The following is a 17208-nucleotide window of genomic DNA, read 5'->3' on the forward strand; positions in this document are numbered from 1 at the left end:
TTTATTTAAATCTCCTGGCTGCGGGAATTGAGGACTGATGAGTCAGCTAGAATCAGAATATCAGTAATTGGGTTCTTTTTTAGGTACAGAAATCTACACTTCAGGTAACCTAACTGATTACTTTGCACTAGCATTATTTTTTTTTTTCTCTTGGGAGGTGTGGGGGGAGGTTTTTTTTCCTTCTTTGATTCTTGGTCAAACAACCACTTGTGGTTTTAGTAACAAACAAGAAAACTTCATAATTCTCTGAGGAATTTTTTAGGGGAAGGACTTGATTTGCTAATGTGCTTTTTCACAGCTGCTTAATTGGCTACTGAAGAGAAGAGCCAGGAGTCTCTTTCTTTAACATAAAGAAAAAGAGATGATCCTAGAAAGCTTGGAGGTAAAAACGATTAAAACAATAACAAATAGATGAATCCACTTAGGTGAATCCAGCATGACAGACTAACCAGCAGAGCACTATGACGTTCTAATTTACAGAAATTTCTTCAATGCCAGTGTAATAATGGATTAAAAACTGGATTTACCGGGGATTTCAAAGCTTTTGAAATACCTCCCGAGAGTTTATTAAATAAAGTAATCCTCATGGGAGGGTTAAATTTCTGTTTGGGATTTGAAGGCTACTGAAGATAGAAAATAGTCAAATGTGGCAGAAGGTTAACAAAGGATTGCCCAAATGACTTTCCTAATAGCATATTAAACTGCATTCTGTAAGAGGAAGCGAACAATTAAATAAGTAGCATGGCACTGACTGCAAAATTTGTTGAGAACTGTGAGGAACTTGAGCTGAAGGAAGAGCTGGCATACTTGGGTGTTTAGAGGCTCTGAGGATTTCTCAGCAAAGTTATGAACTATTTACGTCACATTCTGAACATCTCTGTTTGTGTACATTTAACCCTTCTGTCACTTCTAGCTCCATGTGTTTAACCAAAGTGCCAGGACTTGGTGCAGTGTTTGTTATGTGGTTGCTAAATAATGCTCTTCATTTAAGCGGGGTCCCGGTGGCGTCAATTCATGGCTACATTAACCAGTTATTTTGGTGTGGCTGGTACAACATTTGAGTTACCTTCTGGGGATAAAGGTGGATTTAGGTTATGTCAAAGAACTTAGCAGGTAAAATATTGGAAGTTTTCACCCAAAAAGTGGTATAAACTCAGTCTGTATCACCTGCGGAGCTTGGAATGGATGTTGCACAGCCATGTTTCTCAGCAGGGAAGAGCATGGCCAGAAAATGTGATTCAGTTAATGCTATTAATTTCTAATCAAAATCTAACATTGTGTGTATAACGCTATTAGGTTCTAAATGAACTGCAGTCCACAGGGCATAAATGTATACACACTTTTGGGCAATTTAGTAAAAATAAATAAATTCACACAGGCGTCCAACTGGGCTCCAAAAACCACATGTGAATAATAGCCTCTGTGGATGTTAATAATCTTGTTGCTGCTTACTATCAAAAAGACCATGAAGTGAGTCATGATCAACTATTGCAAACTATGCACATTGAGTGTGCTGAGCGTACTTGTTTGACTAAAGCACAGGGATGTGTCCTGTGGCTCAAAGGCAGCTTCTTTTAAGCTACTCAAAGAAAAGCTTTGTTATTGAGTACAGCTGTCAAGTTGAGTAAAAATGTTTGTCAATATTCAGTAACTATTGGGCTTTTACTTAGGCTTCTGTGTAGTGATTGATCCAGTTCAGTAATCGTTAATTGCAACTGCATGGTTTGGGACTTTTTATGAGCACAAATATTGCCTTGTGTTCTGAGCCAGCCACCTATTCATCCTGTTACTGAGAAATGTCTTCTGCTTGGATTAAACTAGTATTTTATTGTGGAGAGTTTAAACCTTCTCTGAATGGTAGTGTTAGTCAAGGCAGTATTTCATTTTCTCTTCCTGAGGCATAAATAATGTTCAGCTAGAAAATGACCACCCTAAGAGGATAACATGCTTGGAAATGAGGATGGTGACTCTTCTGCTTAGGTTGCTGTAATTGTACCAGGGGTTATGATAGGCAAACAAACATTGCCTGTTTAAAAGAAAAAATCTGGTTTAATTTAGTTCCCATGGGAATGAGCAAATCACAGTGATCACAGCTGGTAAAGGTGTGGGCTGAAATGACTGAGGCTCCTTTTTGCTGTGCCAATACGCCTCCACAGTGGCCTGCATGAACCTCTGCTTTTGCAGTTTAGAGCTGCTCCTTTTGAGAAATTCTTGCTCTGCCATACAGTGTGGTGACTTGTGAGATGGGCTTCATTATTTTCTGAATTCTCTCTGCCAAACTCCATCGTTGGCTGCACTGCAGTAAACCCAGAATAGCATCACTGACTTAACAGCAATTAACACTTTCTGTTAAAACCAAGCTCCGTGAAGTTGGGAGTTTGTTACAAAAATAACTCACCAGCCAACCTTTGTCATATTCTGAGTTGAGAGTTGTGGTGCTGATCTCTTAAGTGTGTAAATAAGTGACCATATGGTCAGAACTCTGTTACGTAAAAACAAACTCCTTAAGAAACAATTCCTCTTCAGACATTGTTTGCTGCAGTTGCCTTTTGGCATTGCATTTAATATGTGTTTTCTGTCACAAATACAGACGGTAATAATCTCTCCGCGGTTGCCTGGTGAATGTTACATAGACAGACATATGGAAGTTTTACACAAGTTGCAGAGGCCGTAAAAGTTGGCCAGCAATGGAGCTGCATGCCTGCTAATGAGGTATTTGGTTCTGGCTGGCGTACAACACACTTCTTATACTTTGGAATGACATAATAAATTATTTAGCCATTTGTCTTTAATGATTAAGCAAAGATAGAATCCAGTGTATTGAAAATAAGACTGTGCTTGGATTACTTGGAATCTAGTACCTTCTAATAGACTAATAGTTTTGCTAAAATACTTCTGGTAGCCCTCATGCCAACTCCAAAGGTTATTCCAAAGTTCCTTTTGGAAAATACGCAAGTGTTGAGGTCCAACTTGCATGGCCATTTAGAATTTTTATGAATTGCAACAGCAAGAAATCCAGGAGTCTATGAACATGTGCTCCAGATGGCTGTCTTGTGGGGCACTGGAAACAGGCAGTGGGTTTTGTCTGATGCAGAGTTAGGTGCTGTGGAGCATCTGAGAACCTTGAGCTCCAGCAGCAGGGTAAGTGTCTGGTGGTGTTCCATCTCAGTGGCCTTAGATGAGTGAAAGTAAAGTAAACTAAACCAAGCCGTTCTGTGAACCTTGAGCCATCCATCCGCGCACCTCTCAAATGAGGCTGCATCTAACAGATGTCTGCTGCATACTTGAAGAATGAGGCATAATGGAGTTTGCAGTCATCTTTTAGAACGTGTGTAGAGGAGAGAAAAAATGTGTTCAGAAGCAAACCAGAAATGAGAAACACTGTAAATACAAAGTAAAAGTAGAGAATAAAAGTGTATTCTAAAGAGGGGCTGTTGTTTTTGAATGATTTTGACTGGTCTGACATTGTATCTGAACAGTGCAGGATAGTTGCTCTGTGCGGGTAGTTACAAGTTGTTATATCATGTCTGTTGGCCGTTACTTGTATATGAAACATTCAGACAAAACAGCTTTCAAAGCCAGAAAGAAATTATGTTCCTGGTTTAGTGCATACTGTGTCTGTTCAGGCGTATCAAAGCCTGTTGCCATTGGCTGTCCCAGTCCAGAGGGGCAGCAGAGCTTCCCTTTGCCTTGCTGCCCTTCCTCCAATAAGAGCTGATGTAGCATTAGCTGTAATGTACTCATTTAATTCTTTAATGACTTGTAATCAACAACTGAAAACATGCTTTCCTTGAGCCTTGGTTGGAGAGACCTTTATTTTTAGCCATTGAGTTGTAATGAGATGGGGAATTTTATTTTTAAAGTAAGTTCCATATTTGTAAGCAAAGCTATGAGGTGCACGTTCTAAACAGCAATTACTTGTTCAGAAAAATCTGTACTGACTGCTACCTCTGAACTCATTTGTTGTTGGCATTTCCTCACGAGAGCGTTCTTTAGCATCTGTCTGTAAATTATGCTCATTACACAAGCATTTGCATGCCTGGAACCTAAATAAATGGTCAGTGTGTTTTCAGAGAGTGGGTCCGGGGGTTCTACACTGAAATGCTGCGTTTCCCATGAGTGAGAGAAGCACTTGGCAGCAGCCAGTTGGCCATGGGTTAAATCAGGTGAAGAAGATATTTAGTATTCTGCTGAACTCTGAGCCTTCTTGGAACTACATTTGCAAGAGGCTTTGAGGCTTACTAATGTCCCTACAACTCATTCCTGTGGGCCTCTCTTTCAAGGCTCAGCTGTAATAAAGCTCTTGAGTGCTGAGAACAAGATTTGCAATGTCTTTAAACATAGATATTATGCTGAGTTACGGCTATTCCCTCTATTTTGCTTATTTGCCCATTTAATAACCTATGCCTTATTAAGTGTTTAAATCAGTTCTCTACATTTTACCGAAGTGTTAAGGTAGTAATTGATAGGATGAATAGTAATCAAACTACTGGAACTGAAAATCAACAATAACTCCTCATGGTTTTAGTGTATATTTTCATGCGATTTAAAAAATGATGATGCAAACAAGAAGGTATAATTAAAATCAAAGAGACTTCTGATCTTTTGATTGTAGAGACACGTGTTTATTATTACAAGATTCATTTATCTGATAAACTGGGGTAACTTCATTGCTAATGGATCCTTTTTTTGCAGTACTGCAAAGCAATTCATACTGTATTTATAAATAATGGAATAAGGACAGTCTCAAAGCATGCTACAGCAGTGACCTTAGCAACAATGAATGAAGGCAGTGAATCCATTAAAAAGTTGTTCGCCATTGAGATTTATAGAATAGTTTGTGATTCCACAGCACTGTTTGCTTCTCAGGAACAGGCTGATGGCTGTGACAGTCACTCTTTCAATAAATAAACATTTACAAAACATGGAAAGACAATTCTGAAGATGACTGTGGAGCATTGCGGTACGCAGAGCATTTGTAAGGTACATGTAACACATGAGCGATGGCTTTCATCTGGGGTCTGATACCAAGGATTTTTGCTTTGTAAATTAAAATTTGAGGGAAAGAGGTGATTGGAGCACAGATGTTATTCCAGCAAACACCAGCTGCCGGTGTTCTTCCTCTGGTTGATGATGGAAGCAACTTGCTTGTGAGGCTTGAGTGGTAAGCAATAGCACTGGACAGCATTGTGCACTTTCAAGTGTGAAATTTTATCATGAGTCTTTGTGATAAATCATCCCTATTACAGACCAGGGCTGTTAGATGGCACTGCTTTCAGGATTCATCTGATGGAGGCTTAGATCGAGGTTCTTTGGTTATCAGAGTTGTAGTTAAGTATCACTACTGTGTTTGTGCTCCATACAGATGTTAGTTAACCTCTAAGTGCTGATCTTCCACTGCATCTAGCAGTAGTTTGGGTACAGGTATACCTGCATTGAGTGCATAGCTGCTTGGGACTGCTCTGGGCTGGTGGTGAGGCCACAAAGTCCCTCTGCTAATAAGAGACCCTGCTTCAGAAGGGTCAGTGAGGCGACAGTGCCACAATCTTCACATCCTTTCAATGAGTACAGCAAATATTTGTAGTCGCTGAAGCAATATGTAATCAGTCTTGTTTCCAGAGAAGATTTATCTTATAAAAACCCTCAGCAACATAATTCTTTTCACGACATAAATATCCAGAAGAAAACGTCTTTACAAATAAAGGCTGTCTCTTTAAAAAATATTTTCCTATTATCCAACAGTTTCCCAAGTGAATGAATTGTCCTCATGAATTATATGGGACTGAACTTGCAGTTTATATTCCTGTTTATCTGTGAATCAAGCTCTTTCTTATTCCATGGCAGATTAATTCAGTGTGGCCCACATTTGAGAGATAAAACCCACGGGTCTGATTTTGTCCTAATATTTGAAGAAGGGATAGCAGCTATGAGATACGCCTTGTTTAATTCTGAGTTTGTACAAGCGCTGCTCGCTGTGGTTCATCAGTCAGGAGAAGAGATTTCTGAGCCTTCTTCAGCTGTTATTACATGTAGCTGAGAAGGGCAGGGGTAGAAAAATGAGGAAAGTACAATGGTAACTTTTTGTGAAGAAGAACTGTGAATTTCATGGTTTTAACTTTAAGCAATTATATGGAAATACTTTCTTTCTTTTTTGGTTTTGTAAGATGTGAAGTTACCAGAGCTCTCTTGGTCCTGTAATTCAACTGCAGAAGAAGTGCTATGAAACTACGGAGACCAGAGTCAGGACAAAGCTTCATGTGTTTCCAGGTCAGGGTGTTGTTATGGTCTGGGCTGGTGGTGGTAGCTGTGGAGGTGTGCACTGGTTGGCTGGCAGTAATTGGTGGCATCTCTAGTTTGGCTTCAAACTATGGGAACAGTTGATACAGTCAAGGGTAGGACCACCATCCAGAGGGGTAGAGGCAGGCTGGAAGAAATACTGTGAATGTGGACGTAGACTAGTCAGGTAGAGGGCAGCCTGAATATAAGTCATCAGCATGTTCTGACTGCTGATGCCATCCTGGGCTGTATTAACAGGGACCTAGCCAGCAGACAAATAGAAGTGGTCCTTCCTTGCTTGCCACTCATTAGATTGCCTTTAGCCTATTGTGTCCAATTTCGGGTGCCCCAACATCACAGACTCTGATGAAAGGGAGGGAGGAAAGTGAAGGCCACCGAGTGAGTGGTCAGGGCAGGAGCCAGCACCCTGGGACAAGAGGTTGAGGAGTGATGACATTGTTCAGGCTCGGGCAGGAAAGATTTGGGGGGGTCCTGGGAGCAACACCTCAGTGCCTCCAGGATGGGGTAGAGTCATTACTGCACTGAGTGGCTGGAGGGTGAGAGACAAGGGGTATGGGCTGAAATGAGAGGTTATAGGGGTGACAAAAAAACAACCTGAGGGCAGCCAAGTACTGGAGCAGGTTATCCAGAGGGACTGGACCATCTGGGAGGCTTTAGAGAGTCAGTGGGGAGAAGAGATGACCCTGCTCTAAGCACAGAAATGGACTAAATATGATGCCTTAGATATTACCTGAGGCCCCTTCTGACTGAAATTATTTCAGGTTGCTTCATTCCATGCTAACAGGGTCAGGTGTCAGGCCCTTCCTTTTTGAGGGTAGAGTTGTTCTTTGGTAACCAGAAGCACTGTGTCTGAAAAAAAAAAAAGTGCCTGTGCTGTGATGGAGCTGCTGGAAAAGCAGATTGATGTACTGGGAGAAAGAGTTTGCTGTTTCAAAGAAAGTGCTGTACTTTCTGATTTGGGTTCTCAGGGTTTCCGAAGGCTGTTTTTGCAGTTGAGCATTTTGACAGTTTTCTTTTCAAGTTTACATTCAGTCTTTAATGGTTGCTGTAATTTTACTTTTAAACAGCGCAGTTCTTCAAAGGCAGCAGTGAAAGAGCATCAGCTGAGGTCTGTCTGGTGATCATGAGGGGTTCTCAGTGGCTCATTTCTTCAGCTGTCATTTGTCAGAACACACTCATGTAATCTTAATGAACAATGTGCAAAGCCATTAAAAACTCAATTACGGCTTTCTTTTTTACTGCAGACGTGAGAAAATGCAATCATAAAGTGCTGATGTGTAAACACAATAGCCACCATCTGCTACAGAGCAGCATTTCAGCTCAAAAAGAGGGTATATGTTGCAGATGCATCAATAATAGGAAGCTTATCAAGGCATCATTATGCACCAAGCAGGGGAAAAATTGAAATTTATGGCCAGCTAGAGAGCTCTTCATGGTTTAATTCCCCAATTTTCGGTGGTATGTTTAATAACTATAAGAGAGTGCCTTTTTATGTTCACTGTCATTTGAATGGATTTTTAAAAATGAATTTATTTACCATCTTTCTTTTCTCCATGCTTTTGACTGATCTGAACGCAGCACATTTGGTTTTAGTTATTCAGGAAGGTGGCAAAGCCAGCAAGATATTAACTGATGTAACCTGTTGGTTCAAGAGCACTAAATTTAATTGACCTCATATTCAGCTCCTTTAATGAGCATTTACTTCTGTGTCCAATAGAAACAGAACAACCCAACAACTTTCACACAGCAGAGATCATTTCTTCTCTTCAAACTTTCCCATTTCAGTGTCTATTTGATGACATTTGAACTTTCCAGATGGAGGTAAACAAAAACAGCACTCAGTGTTTTTTTCTGCTCTCATTACTGTTCAAAGTCAGTCCAAATCAGAGTTTCTTCAAGGAATCTTTTGTTTTATACACATTCATGCCTGGAGAAATTTAAATAGGTTTTCAGTCATTCATTGATCAATAATTTCTGTTTGTGACACGTTAATGCATTCCCTAGTTCTTTATATGAGTGAGAAATGTGACAAATGGCTTGTTGGTGCCAGACCCGCTTGTACCTCTTTTATTTGCACATACAGGCCTATAAATTCAAAAGAAGTCCCATCAGCTTCAATTCTGCGCTCATGTTAAAGAAGTCTGTCAGGCTCTGAATCGCAATGTGTCAGTTTTTATTACAGCTAATAAGGCAAAACACGCTTGTCCTTAAAAGGCTGTTCTGAACTCTGTTTGTTTGTTTACTTATTGCTGATCTCAGAGCTACTGGTAAGCAATGCGTCCTGCCCAGAAAAGCTTTAGTGGCATGGACAGGTAGTCAGTGCATCCCAGCTGCTGGTCCAGGAGCACACAGAGCAACCTTTGGAAGGTCCTTGAGGGGAGGGGATGGGTTATGCATTCAGGTTCACAGTGCAAGAAGGGAAATGAGAATCACATACAGCTAGGTTTGTTTGGAGGGTAATTTGTGGTAGAGGGTATAAATTATTCACAGCAGTGAGATTTTGTGAGATAGCAACGTTCTTGTACCCACTGTCAGTCATGGCATGGGTGAAGTTTAATAATATCCCCTCCTAAGGGCAGGCTTGGGGTGTTGAGCACCAACTTGACCTGGCAGGAAAAGACCTTCCTGAGGCAGCTGCTATTTGAGGTCTCTGTGGAAGTAAGAGCAGGTAGAGACACCAGATGGCACAGTTAAAGATGGGAGCAGCACCAGTAGTGGAATTTTTTTTTATCTTTTTCACAATCATGTAAAACAGTCTCTCCCCTCAGGACTTTACTGGAGACAGTTATGATCTTAGAGCCTTTTCTCTTGTATTTCTAGGCATGCTATGGGGTGTGGGTTTTTGTTTCTAAGGCATCCAGAAATGAGAACCAAGGCTGTGAATAACATGCAAATGGCAATGATTTTTTTTTTATTTTTTTTTTTTTTGGTAAGGCTATTCTTCCCATAACGAAGGCTGATTATTTTATTAAGTGTTTTTTTGCTTGATGGATATTTCACTCACTCACGTTGTGTCAGTCTCTATGTACAGGCTCTATACTCCAGAGTTATTGTACAAAAGGCCATTGTCGTTCTGCAAATAGGGTATGATTCATTTTTGGTGGGTGTCAAAAACTAAAATTGTAATTATTGCTTTGAACTTTTACTAAAAGCTGATGTTTTTCTCCCAGAGGAATGCTCCTTATTTTCATACGTGAATCTGTAAAAGTGAAATCCTCCTTAAGTCTTTCTATCATTGAAACGCCTGCCTGATGTAGTACAGTTCAGGACCCTGTTGTGCTGGGCACTGTATAGCTTCAGAGTAGATCTTTAGGGCAGGGATCCATCTACTATCCAAATAGATAAGGATTTCCAAATAGGGAAAGGATGAGGAAGACACCCAGAAGTGAAATGATGTGTGCTAAGATCTGATCAAAGATGGAACAGAAATGAATGACCTCTTCTTTACTGAATGTTTGCTTTGGCTGTAGCATCACCCCTGTATCTTACCTGTTGGAAACTGTGCTTCCTGGTCATAAATTATCCCAGGTGATACAGTCTGAGCCCAAATCTCAGATTGCCACTATTTTAGTTTATTTGGGTGGATCAGAAGATTACTGCAGCACTCAGTGAGAAACTAACTGACGAAGGGGGTTTTGAGTTTGACTGAGAGCAGGAGTGAATCAACAGAGAATGTTTATCAGTCTCACCTTACAGATTTGATTATTAGAGAAAAAATTGAAGGCTTGGATTCAGCTTTTCTGTTTCTTGAGCTCTTTACTGTGAATTTGGAATCTCTGGATTGGGGGCCATTGGGATTTTTAACCTATCCAAATGAAAGATCGGATCGCTAGAGAGCACCTTACTGTAGCTTTTTTGCTTGTACCGCCTCATCCCCAGCTGTGCCTGCACTGTGCTCGAGTTTTCCAAGGTCTCAGGAGCGTGTGTGATTTCTTGTGAAAGATGCACTTTCTTCTGCATCCGTGCTTTGCAGTCCTTTACAAAATGTATACACATATCACATAAACAGAAACAAACCAACAAACCACCAAAAGCAGTTTTGTGTGAGGAAGTGGCTGGTATCTGGTGGCTTAAAAGAAAATAAAATAGAATATGTATGGCTGTCCACTGGACAAAACTGATCAGAATGTTTATCTGGCTCATCTGAGTGTCTGTCAAACTGCTGTGGCACGGAATTGGGGAAGTCAATAGGTTAGAAGTGAGGCAAGGCTTTTCAAACACAGTGTGCTGTGAACTGCAAGAGGCCAGTAGAGAAATACATTTGTAGCATGACTTGGCAGCTGCAGCAGGACTCTGAATGTCAAGAAGGCTGCATTTGATTAAAAATTATTATGCCTAGCTGCTGACACATAGATTTTTTTTTCCCCCGGATCTTGGTATTTTCTTCAGCTTTTTCTGTGAGTGTCTGCACACACATAAAGCAGATCCCTTAAACAGAATTGAATCAAATAACTCTCATAATGTTTTTTCTTATTGCTAACATTTGTCACCTTGATGCATCTGTAAAGAGATGAGTTGAGACACAATGTGCTGTAAAATAACTGCTTGATGAATCAAAACATGAGTTCAACATCCAGTGCCATGCTTAATATGATGCAAGCTTCAGGGTTAACAAACTCATAAATTGCCTTAGTATAGATTTCTCTCCTAAAATTCAGCCGGTCCTTCCCTCCTAGAAGTGTAATTGTCCTTGTTGCTGTATTGCTAGTTGAGATGTTGCTCTTGTGCTAACAAGCCTAATTCATCTAGGCTCTGTACACTGGGTTTTCTTAACACCTTGCTGCTTTCCAAAGCTTGTACCACCAAGATACAGTGTTCCCGGGTACAGATTGGCACTAAGGTGGTAGAGACCATGCAGGCAAATGCCAGCTGAGAATGTGATCTTTTATAGCATTCTTTTGTGTTGAATGTGCCTTTGGGAAAGTAGGTATTTGGGGCTGTACGCTGTAGGAGAGCCCTGTGGCTTCTTGGAAGGTAAATATGACTTTGTTTAGGGTGACTCTTTTATTGCAGTGTTATAAAACAATAAAAGCAAAGTTGTATTTATAATTTCTAAGTTATCTAATTAAGGCGGTTATAGCTGGCCATGAATCTATTTGTATTTATACCCTGTAATTTAGATCTCCTTTCTTTTCTGTTACCTAACAACTAGCATAAAATAGCTAGTTTGAGTTCTTAGGAGGAACTGTTTTGTTTGCTGGCTTCTAAAGGAATCATTGACTTTTCTAGGGAATCTGCTTTAACTGAAAGAGCTCAGCAGATGTTTAGTATTCATTCTTTTTTCCCTTGTCTGTGTACAGGCTCCTTCATGATGGTGAACAGCTCTGGACGGGCATCCGGGCAGAAAGCTCACTTACTTTTGCCCACGTTGAAGGAAAATGACACACATTGCATCGATTTCCATTATTACTTGTCCAGCAGAGATCGTTCGAGTCCTGGCTCTCTGAATGTCTACGTGAAAGTGAACGGAGGACCACAGGGCAATCCCATATGGAATGTCTCAGGAGTTGTAACAGAAGGATGGGTGAAGGCAGAGCTTGCCATCAGTACTTTCTGGCCGCATTTTTATCAGGTATGAGTTCACAGTATTTCTCTGTCTGTTTCCATTGAGTGTCTGGCTGGGTGTGAGCTATGAGCTGTTGTTAGCAATAAGTCTTCTGAAAATTAAATACAGCTTTTTTTCCCCGCATTTTTTTTTTTTTTTTTGCATCAGATAGAGTTTTCATATGACAGTTTTATAGCAAGAGATGATAGAGACATCTTGACTTAATTCTTCTCACCCTTTTTCTTTACATATGTTCTCAGGTCACAGAGGAAAAGCTGGGCAGGTGAAGTAAATTATTGGAAAGTTAGAACCCACTTATGTATCATGAAATATGCATGTAAACGGACTTGGATTGGCACTTCCCATGCACACAATGGACTCATATACTCCTTGTTAAGCAGTGAAGACATGAGAACTCTTATCTTCTGATTTTTATCGTTTTACATTCAAGGGAAAAAAAACAGTGCCTGGGAGGTAATTGCACCCTACACCTTGCAGGAAAAGGAGAAATACATATTATAGTGTAAGAAAAAAGAGCATGAGTGAGATGGGAATTACAGTAAAAGAAACTATGAAAAGGCATTGAATGCTCTACGGATAGAAAACAGTAGGAAGAAAAGCTTTTTTTTTTTTTTTTAAATAACTGGGTAGTAGGTCTGTAAAATCTGAGCTAAAGTAGAACACTTTAATGTTCTGCCTCCAAAAAGGAGCCAAGGATTTCAGCAGAATAGATAAGAGCACACTGTACAGGGTGAAGGGGAATATGGGATAAAGAGATGCAAATGCACTGGAAGTGGTGTTTTAAGGGCTGTGCACAACTTGTCACTCACTCTGAAATCATATTAAGGTGATCGATACTACTTTCATATTAACATCAACCAGAATCTGCTTCGTAGTAGGTGCTGTACAGAGAGAACAGAAATGATCTTTCACCCAGGTAATCAGTGCTTGAAAAACCTGGAAAAGACAGTCTGATCTCAAACTACGAGATCCAACTGTTAGATATACCAATACCAGACTTCCTGAACCTCATTACATCTTTTGCAAGTTTTTTTAGAGGTCAGGTTTGCTTTTCCCGAGGAAGAAAATCCTTTAAATCAAAGAAGAATTTTGCACCACTGTGCAAAAACGAAGAGCCTAAAGGCAGCAGTGACTGCCTGGGAGTGGTTCCTGCCCAGAAAATGCAAATGTTCTCTCTCTTTTTCTCTCCCTCTCCTGAGCCTCACCTTTATGATGGATAAAGTTCTAATTTCCCTCTGCTAAAGTATGGCTCTTAAAATGTTGTCAGGGATCTGATAGTCTGCTCTGTCCTTGGTCCCTAATTTTGTCCATTGGTTTCTGCAATCTAGTGACTCTCTATGTTTAAGGAAAAAAAGAAAAAAAGAAAGAAAACTTTAAGCTCTCAAAAGTGGGGGGGAAATGCAATCATGGAATTTTATCAAAATTACTGTTGGTTACATCGTAACACTTGTGGCTGAAGGAGTCCAGAGGTGGCATGGTGATAAAAGCTTCTGTGTACCGATGCCTGGGGAACGTCTCATTGACACTCACAATCCAGATTATGCTGTGAGAGTGTTATTTGTCAACTTTAAATCAAAACTGCACGCCCGGAGAACAGTTTGTGCAGAAGAGGCCTGAATGGATATTCTGTATTTCAAAAGTACAAGGTAACACAGGGGGGAAAAAAGTATTTCTCCTAAATAATGAAATCTACGTCAAAAAAAATGTTTATTTTCTTAATACCCAACAATTACACCATCAGTAATTGCTGTGTGCATTGAGAAATCTGAAGCCAACTGCCCAGGATGTAAGGTATTGACAAGTGCCCAGAGCTTTGGAGGTGTGAGTAGCAGCAAACCAGTGCTAGGCCTATTGCCAGAGGGTCGTGGTTTGGGTCTGGCAATTCTGCACAAGGGTTGTATGAGTCACCTACATCCAGAAGCACTCTGCTGAGGTATTAATGTGATGGTGGTAGAGGTTTATCAGCTCTGCCCATGAGTTAGTTGTGCCTGGATTCCCAGTCTGCAAGCGTTTGTAGTGTAGTGAGAAAAATCTATAATAGCTCTAGGAGAAAGGTAAGACGTGTGCTCTTGAATTACTGCATGCCACGAGGATTAACTTAGTCCCAGAATGCACTGAGCACAGCACTACAGTCTGCCAGGAAGGGGTGTTTTGATGTACTGATCCTGTGTACTGTATTGATCCATGCCTGAAGAAGTCTGTCGTACCACGACAGATGAGCCACGCTACATCACTAACACAGACATTGCTGGTAGATAGCAGCAGTGAAATGTGGGTTTGTTTATGGGTAAGGAAACATGAAATGAATCTTGGTATTTGCAGTTCTCAGGAGCATTTAAGAATGTTGAAGAGCCAAACTTTGCATTTGCGAATTATATTAATTTCTGAGAACTTCCAAAAATGTTAAGTATTAAACACTTGTTCTTCAGCCCAGGTGCTTCTGCTCTGCCCACTCTGACAGGGCTGAAGTGGTGCAAAACTGTATAAAAGGGTGAGAACAGTGTGGAAATCTGAACTGAGAAATAAAGAGATCTGAGAGTAGAGTTAAAAAGGTAATAAAATAGCTGTCCAAACAAAGCAGTGTGAATTGAGACCCTCTGCTCTTGTCAGTGATTTTGGCAGCAATGTGAAGATTAAATCCATGGTCTTTTTAGAAGCTGACACAGCTGCTACCGACTCAAGGTTTAGGTTATTTTGTGCTCTATTAAAGACACTGAACTGTGTCACTAATTAACAGAGGTCAGTCCGCTATGTGTTTGTTTTTACCTCAAAGAAGCGGGGAATTATTCTTTCCAAGTTCTTGGCTTTCAGGAAATTGAGGTAGTAATTCAGCAAAGCTTGTAACTTCTCAGCTATAAGATAAGCAAAGTAAAGTTTGGTGGCTATGAAGGCGCAGTTTAATCCTAGTCTGAAGGGAGTCACAGTAATTGCTGTGTGACCTTAGCAGTAAGTGCCGTGTTTATCATGAATGAATTTTCATTTATCAAATAAATTGTCATTTCCATACTGAGGACATGCATTCTATTCCTTGTTTATACAGTCCTTAGAAAGTATTCTTGAACACAGGAAACATTTATTGATGGTTTGATCATCTTCCAGATATTTGCTACCTCCTCTTATCCTTCGGACAACCTATTTTTTGCCCACCTTCATCTGCTGCAGAACTCTGTTTATATTGCTAGCACCTGAGCTTTTCTTACTTTGTTTTTTCCCCTTTATTTCTTTATTCTACCTGTTTTTATCATGGCATTTTTCTAAAGGGCTTATTTCAGGAGTGCTCCCACTTGGAATGCTTTGAACTGAGGGAGTAGATCTTAAGATATCATGGGAATATAAGTAGAAACTAAATTATGGAAGCCCAAATGCAAAGCAAAATGATTAATGGCAACCTGATTATGAAGTACATGCTGCTCCACTTTTGTAGCTTGAGCTGTGGTGGTCGGCATTCAAAAAGCTGAATCTTTTGTTGAGTTACATCTTCCAATGGAGGAGATAAAGAAAAGGCTCAATAGTGACAGGCTAGGAATGCCAAATTTTATTTAAAGTGGGAATAGCAGTGTTGAAGACTGGCTTTTAGTAGTTAACAAACTTAATGGTGTTCCGGTAATGATTTTGATAGTCACGAATTATCCTGCAAAAACAGTGGCTGCTGCAGTAGTAGTAACTGTGCCAGCTGAACACATTAATTAGCTTTGTCCTTGTAAACTTTACAGCATTTAATACTGTTTTTTTCCTGAATTTTATTTTGCTTATTTGGCAATAGTTAATTAGTTTGAATTTTACCAGTCTCCCAGAGTCCCCTTGCCCTGCCCCAAACTCTTTGCACACAGTATTTGTATTGTACTTATAGAACACTTCAAATCAGATGTAATTGCACACGTGTGTAATTGGTTTCTTTGCTCTTCCAAATGGAAGCAGTACATAGTTCTCACTAATCCTAATTAATATTGCTCTTTTTGTTATCTGTGTCAAATTGATTTTCTGTCTTTGACATGTGTCTTCATGCTGTATTGCATAGGTACCCCTTTGTTATTAATGATAAAATGCTTTGAATGTATCAGACATTGGAATAGGAGTGGAATGTGGTGACTGGCCAAATGACTAGTGCAGTTCTTTCTAAGAAAACCTTTTCTTTGTATTTCAGGTGATATTTGAATCTGTCTCTTTGAAAGGACATCCAGGGTACATAGCTGTGGATGAAGTCAGAGTTCTTGCCCATCCATGCAGTGAGTATTCTTTGTTCTTCTAACCGTCTCAATGCGTTAAATACCAGGCTTTGCAGTCTATAATACTGGGCTTGGCAGTCTTAAGTTGTGACTTATCCAATAGTGCCAACTGTAAAATCTCTTCTGTTTTGGTATCCCCCAAAACAACTAAAGACAGCCAGCCTTGTGCAATTAAATAACTTGACAATTTGTGCAAAAGGCAAAGGTGCTCTGATTCGGTCACTTGTGCCAGGATGTTTGTGGAAGTTTCTCATTGTAGAAGAGTCACAGGAACATAAAACTCTGTTTTGTTGTTTCGGAATTGTTCTGCTGTAGGAAAAGATCTAAATGTTTCTGATAATGTCCTGCGTGGTTAACTTAAGGAAATAAGACAAATTGGTTCGATATATAAAGTAGTAAAATAAGAAAAGACATATCCTAAAGGTATCTCTCAAAAGAAAGGTTTTTGATTCTGCATGAGTTATTTAATAAATAAATCTCATTTAGACTTACACAGCAACGAAAACTAATGCAGGTTCATTACACTGTTCAGAAATATTTGTTCTGTTTCTCCTACCTTAGCTGTACTATGCCCAGCTTACATTTTTCCAGCATAGAGAGACATTAAGCCTCTACATTTGTGTGCGCACTTCTTTGGTTTCTCTGTGCATCTACTGAGAGGCTCAAGGACTTTTGTATCCCTACACTGTGTATGGAGCATACAGATTTTTAACAGCTTTCATGTTCATTGATGAGTTTAGACATATCTCTTTAAAATATAGTATTTTTAAAAAGTAATCCATAATAAATTAATGTCTTTTAGTGCTTGAATTATTAATTGTTATGTAGCAGATTAAATTGAATTTATGGGTGATACTTTGGCTTATTATATTTAGGTTTGTTTATAACTTTGATGCTGTAGTATTTCCAGGTGGCCTGATGTCCTTTGGGAAGGTAGCCCACCACCCCCATCAGGTTGGAGCTTTAACAGCCCCTTTCACTGGTTCTTAGTTTCAGTAAATGAGCAGCAGCTCTTCCAAACAAAATTCTGTGGGTGAGGTTCACCCATTTTATTTCAAAGAATAGCAACCATTCGCAATGTGAGGTACATGGCTCTGCTCAAGTTTAACAGGACATTTC

General features: G+C 39.9%; 1 protein-coding gene across 2 annotated transcripts in view; it reads left to right on the forward strand.

The window, feature by feature from the left end:
- The window catches only part of LOC146755473 (receptor-type tyrosine-protein phosphatase T-like), a 176435-nt gene that overhangs the window by 119378 nt on the left and 39849 nt on the right, over positions 1-17208 (forward strand). For both annotated transcript variants that reach the window (XM_085525444.1, XM_085525445.1), the window contains 2 exons: positions 11598-11869; positions 16008-16089. In XM_085525444.1, the coding sequence (XP_085381570.1) occupies positions 11598-11869; positions 16008-16089 (354 nt within the window). The remainder of the gene's footprint in view (positions 1-11597; positions 11870-16007; positions 16090-17208) is intronic.

Source organism: Coturnix japonica, chromosome 32 (genome assembly GCF_054131305.1).
Source record: "Coturnix japonica strain WE chromosome 32, WE-NBRP24, whole genome shotgun sequence".
Taxonomy (NCBI): Eukaryota; Metazoa; Chordata; class Aves; order Galliformes; family Phasianidae; genus Coturnix; species Coturnix japonica.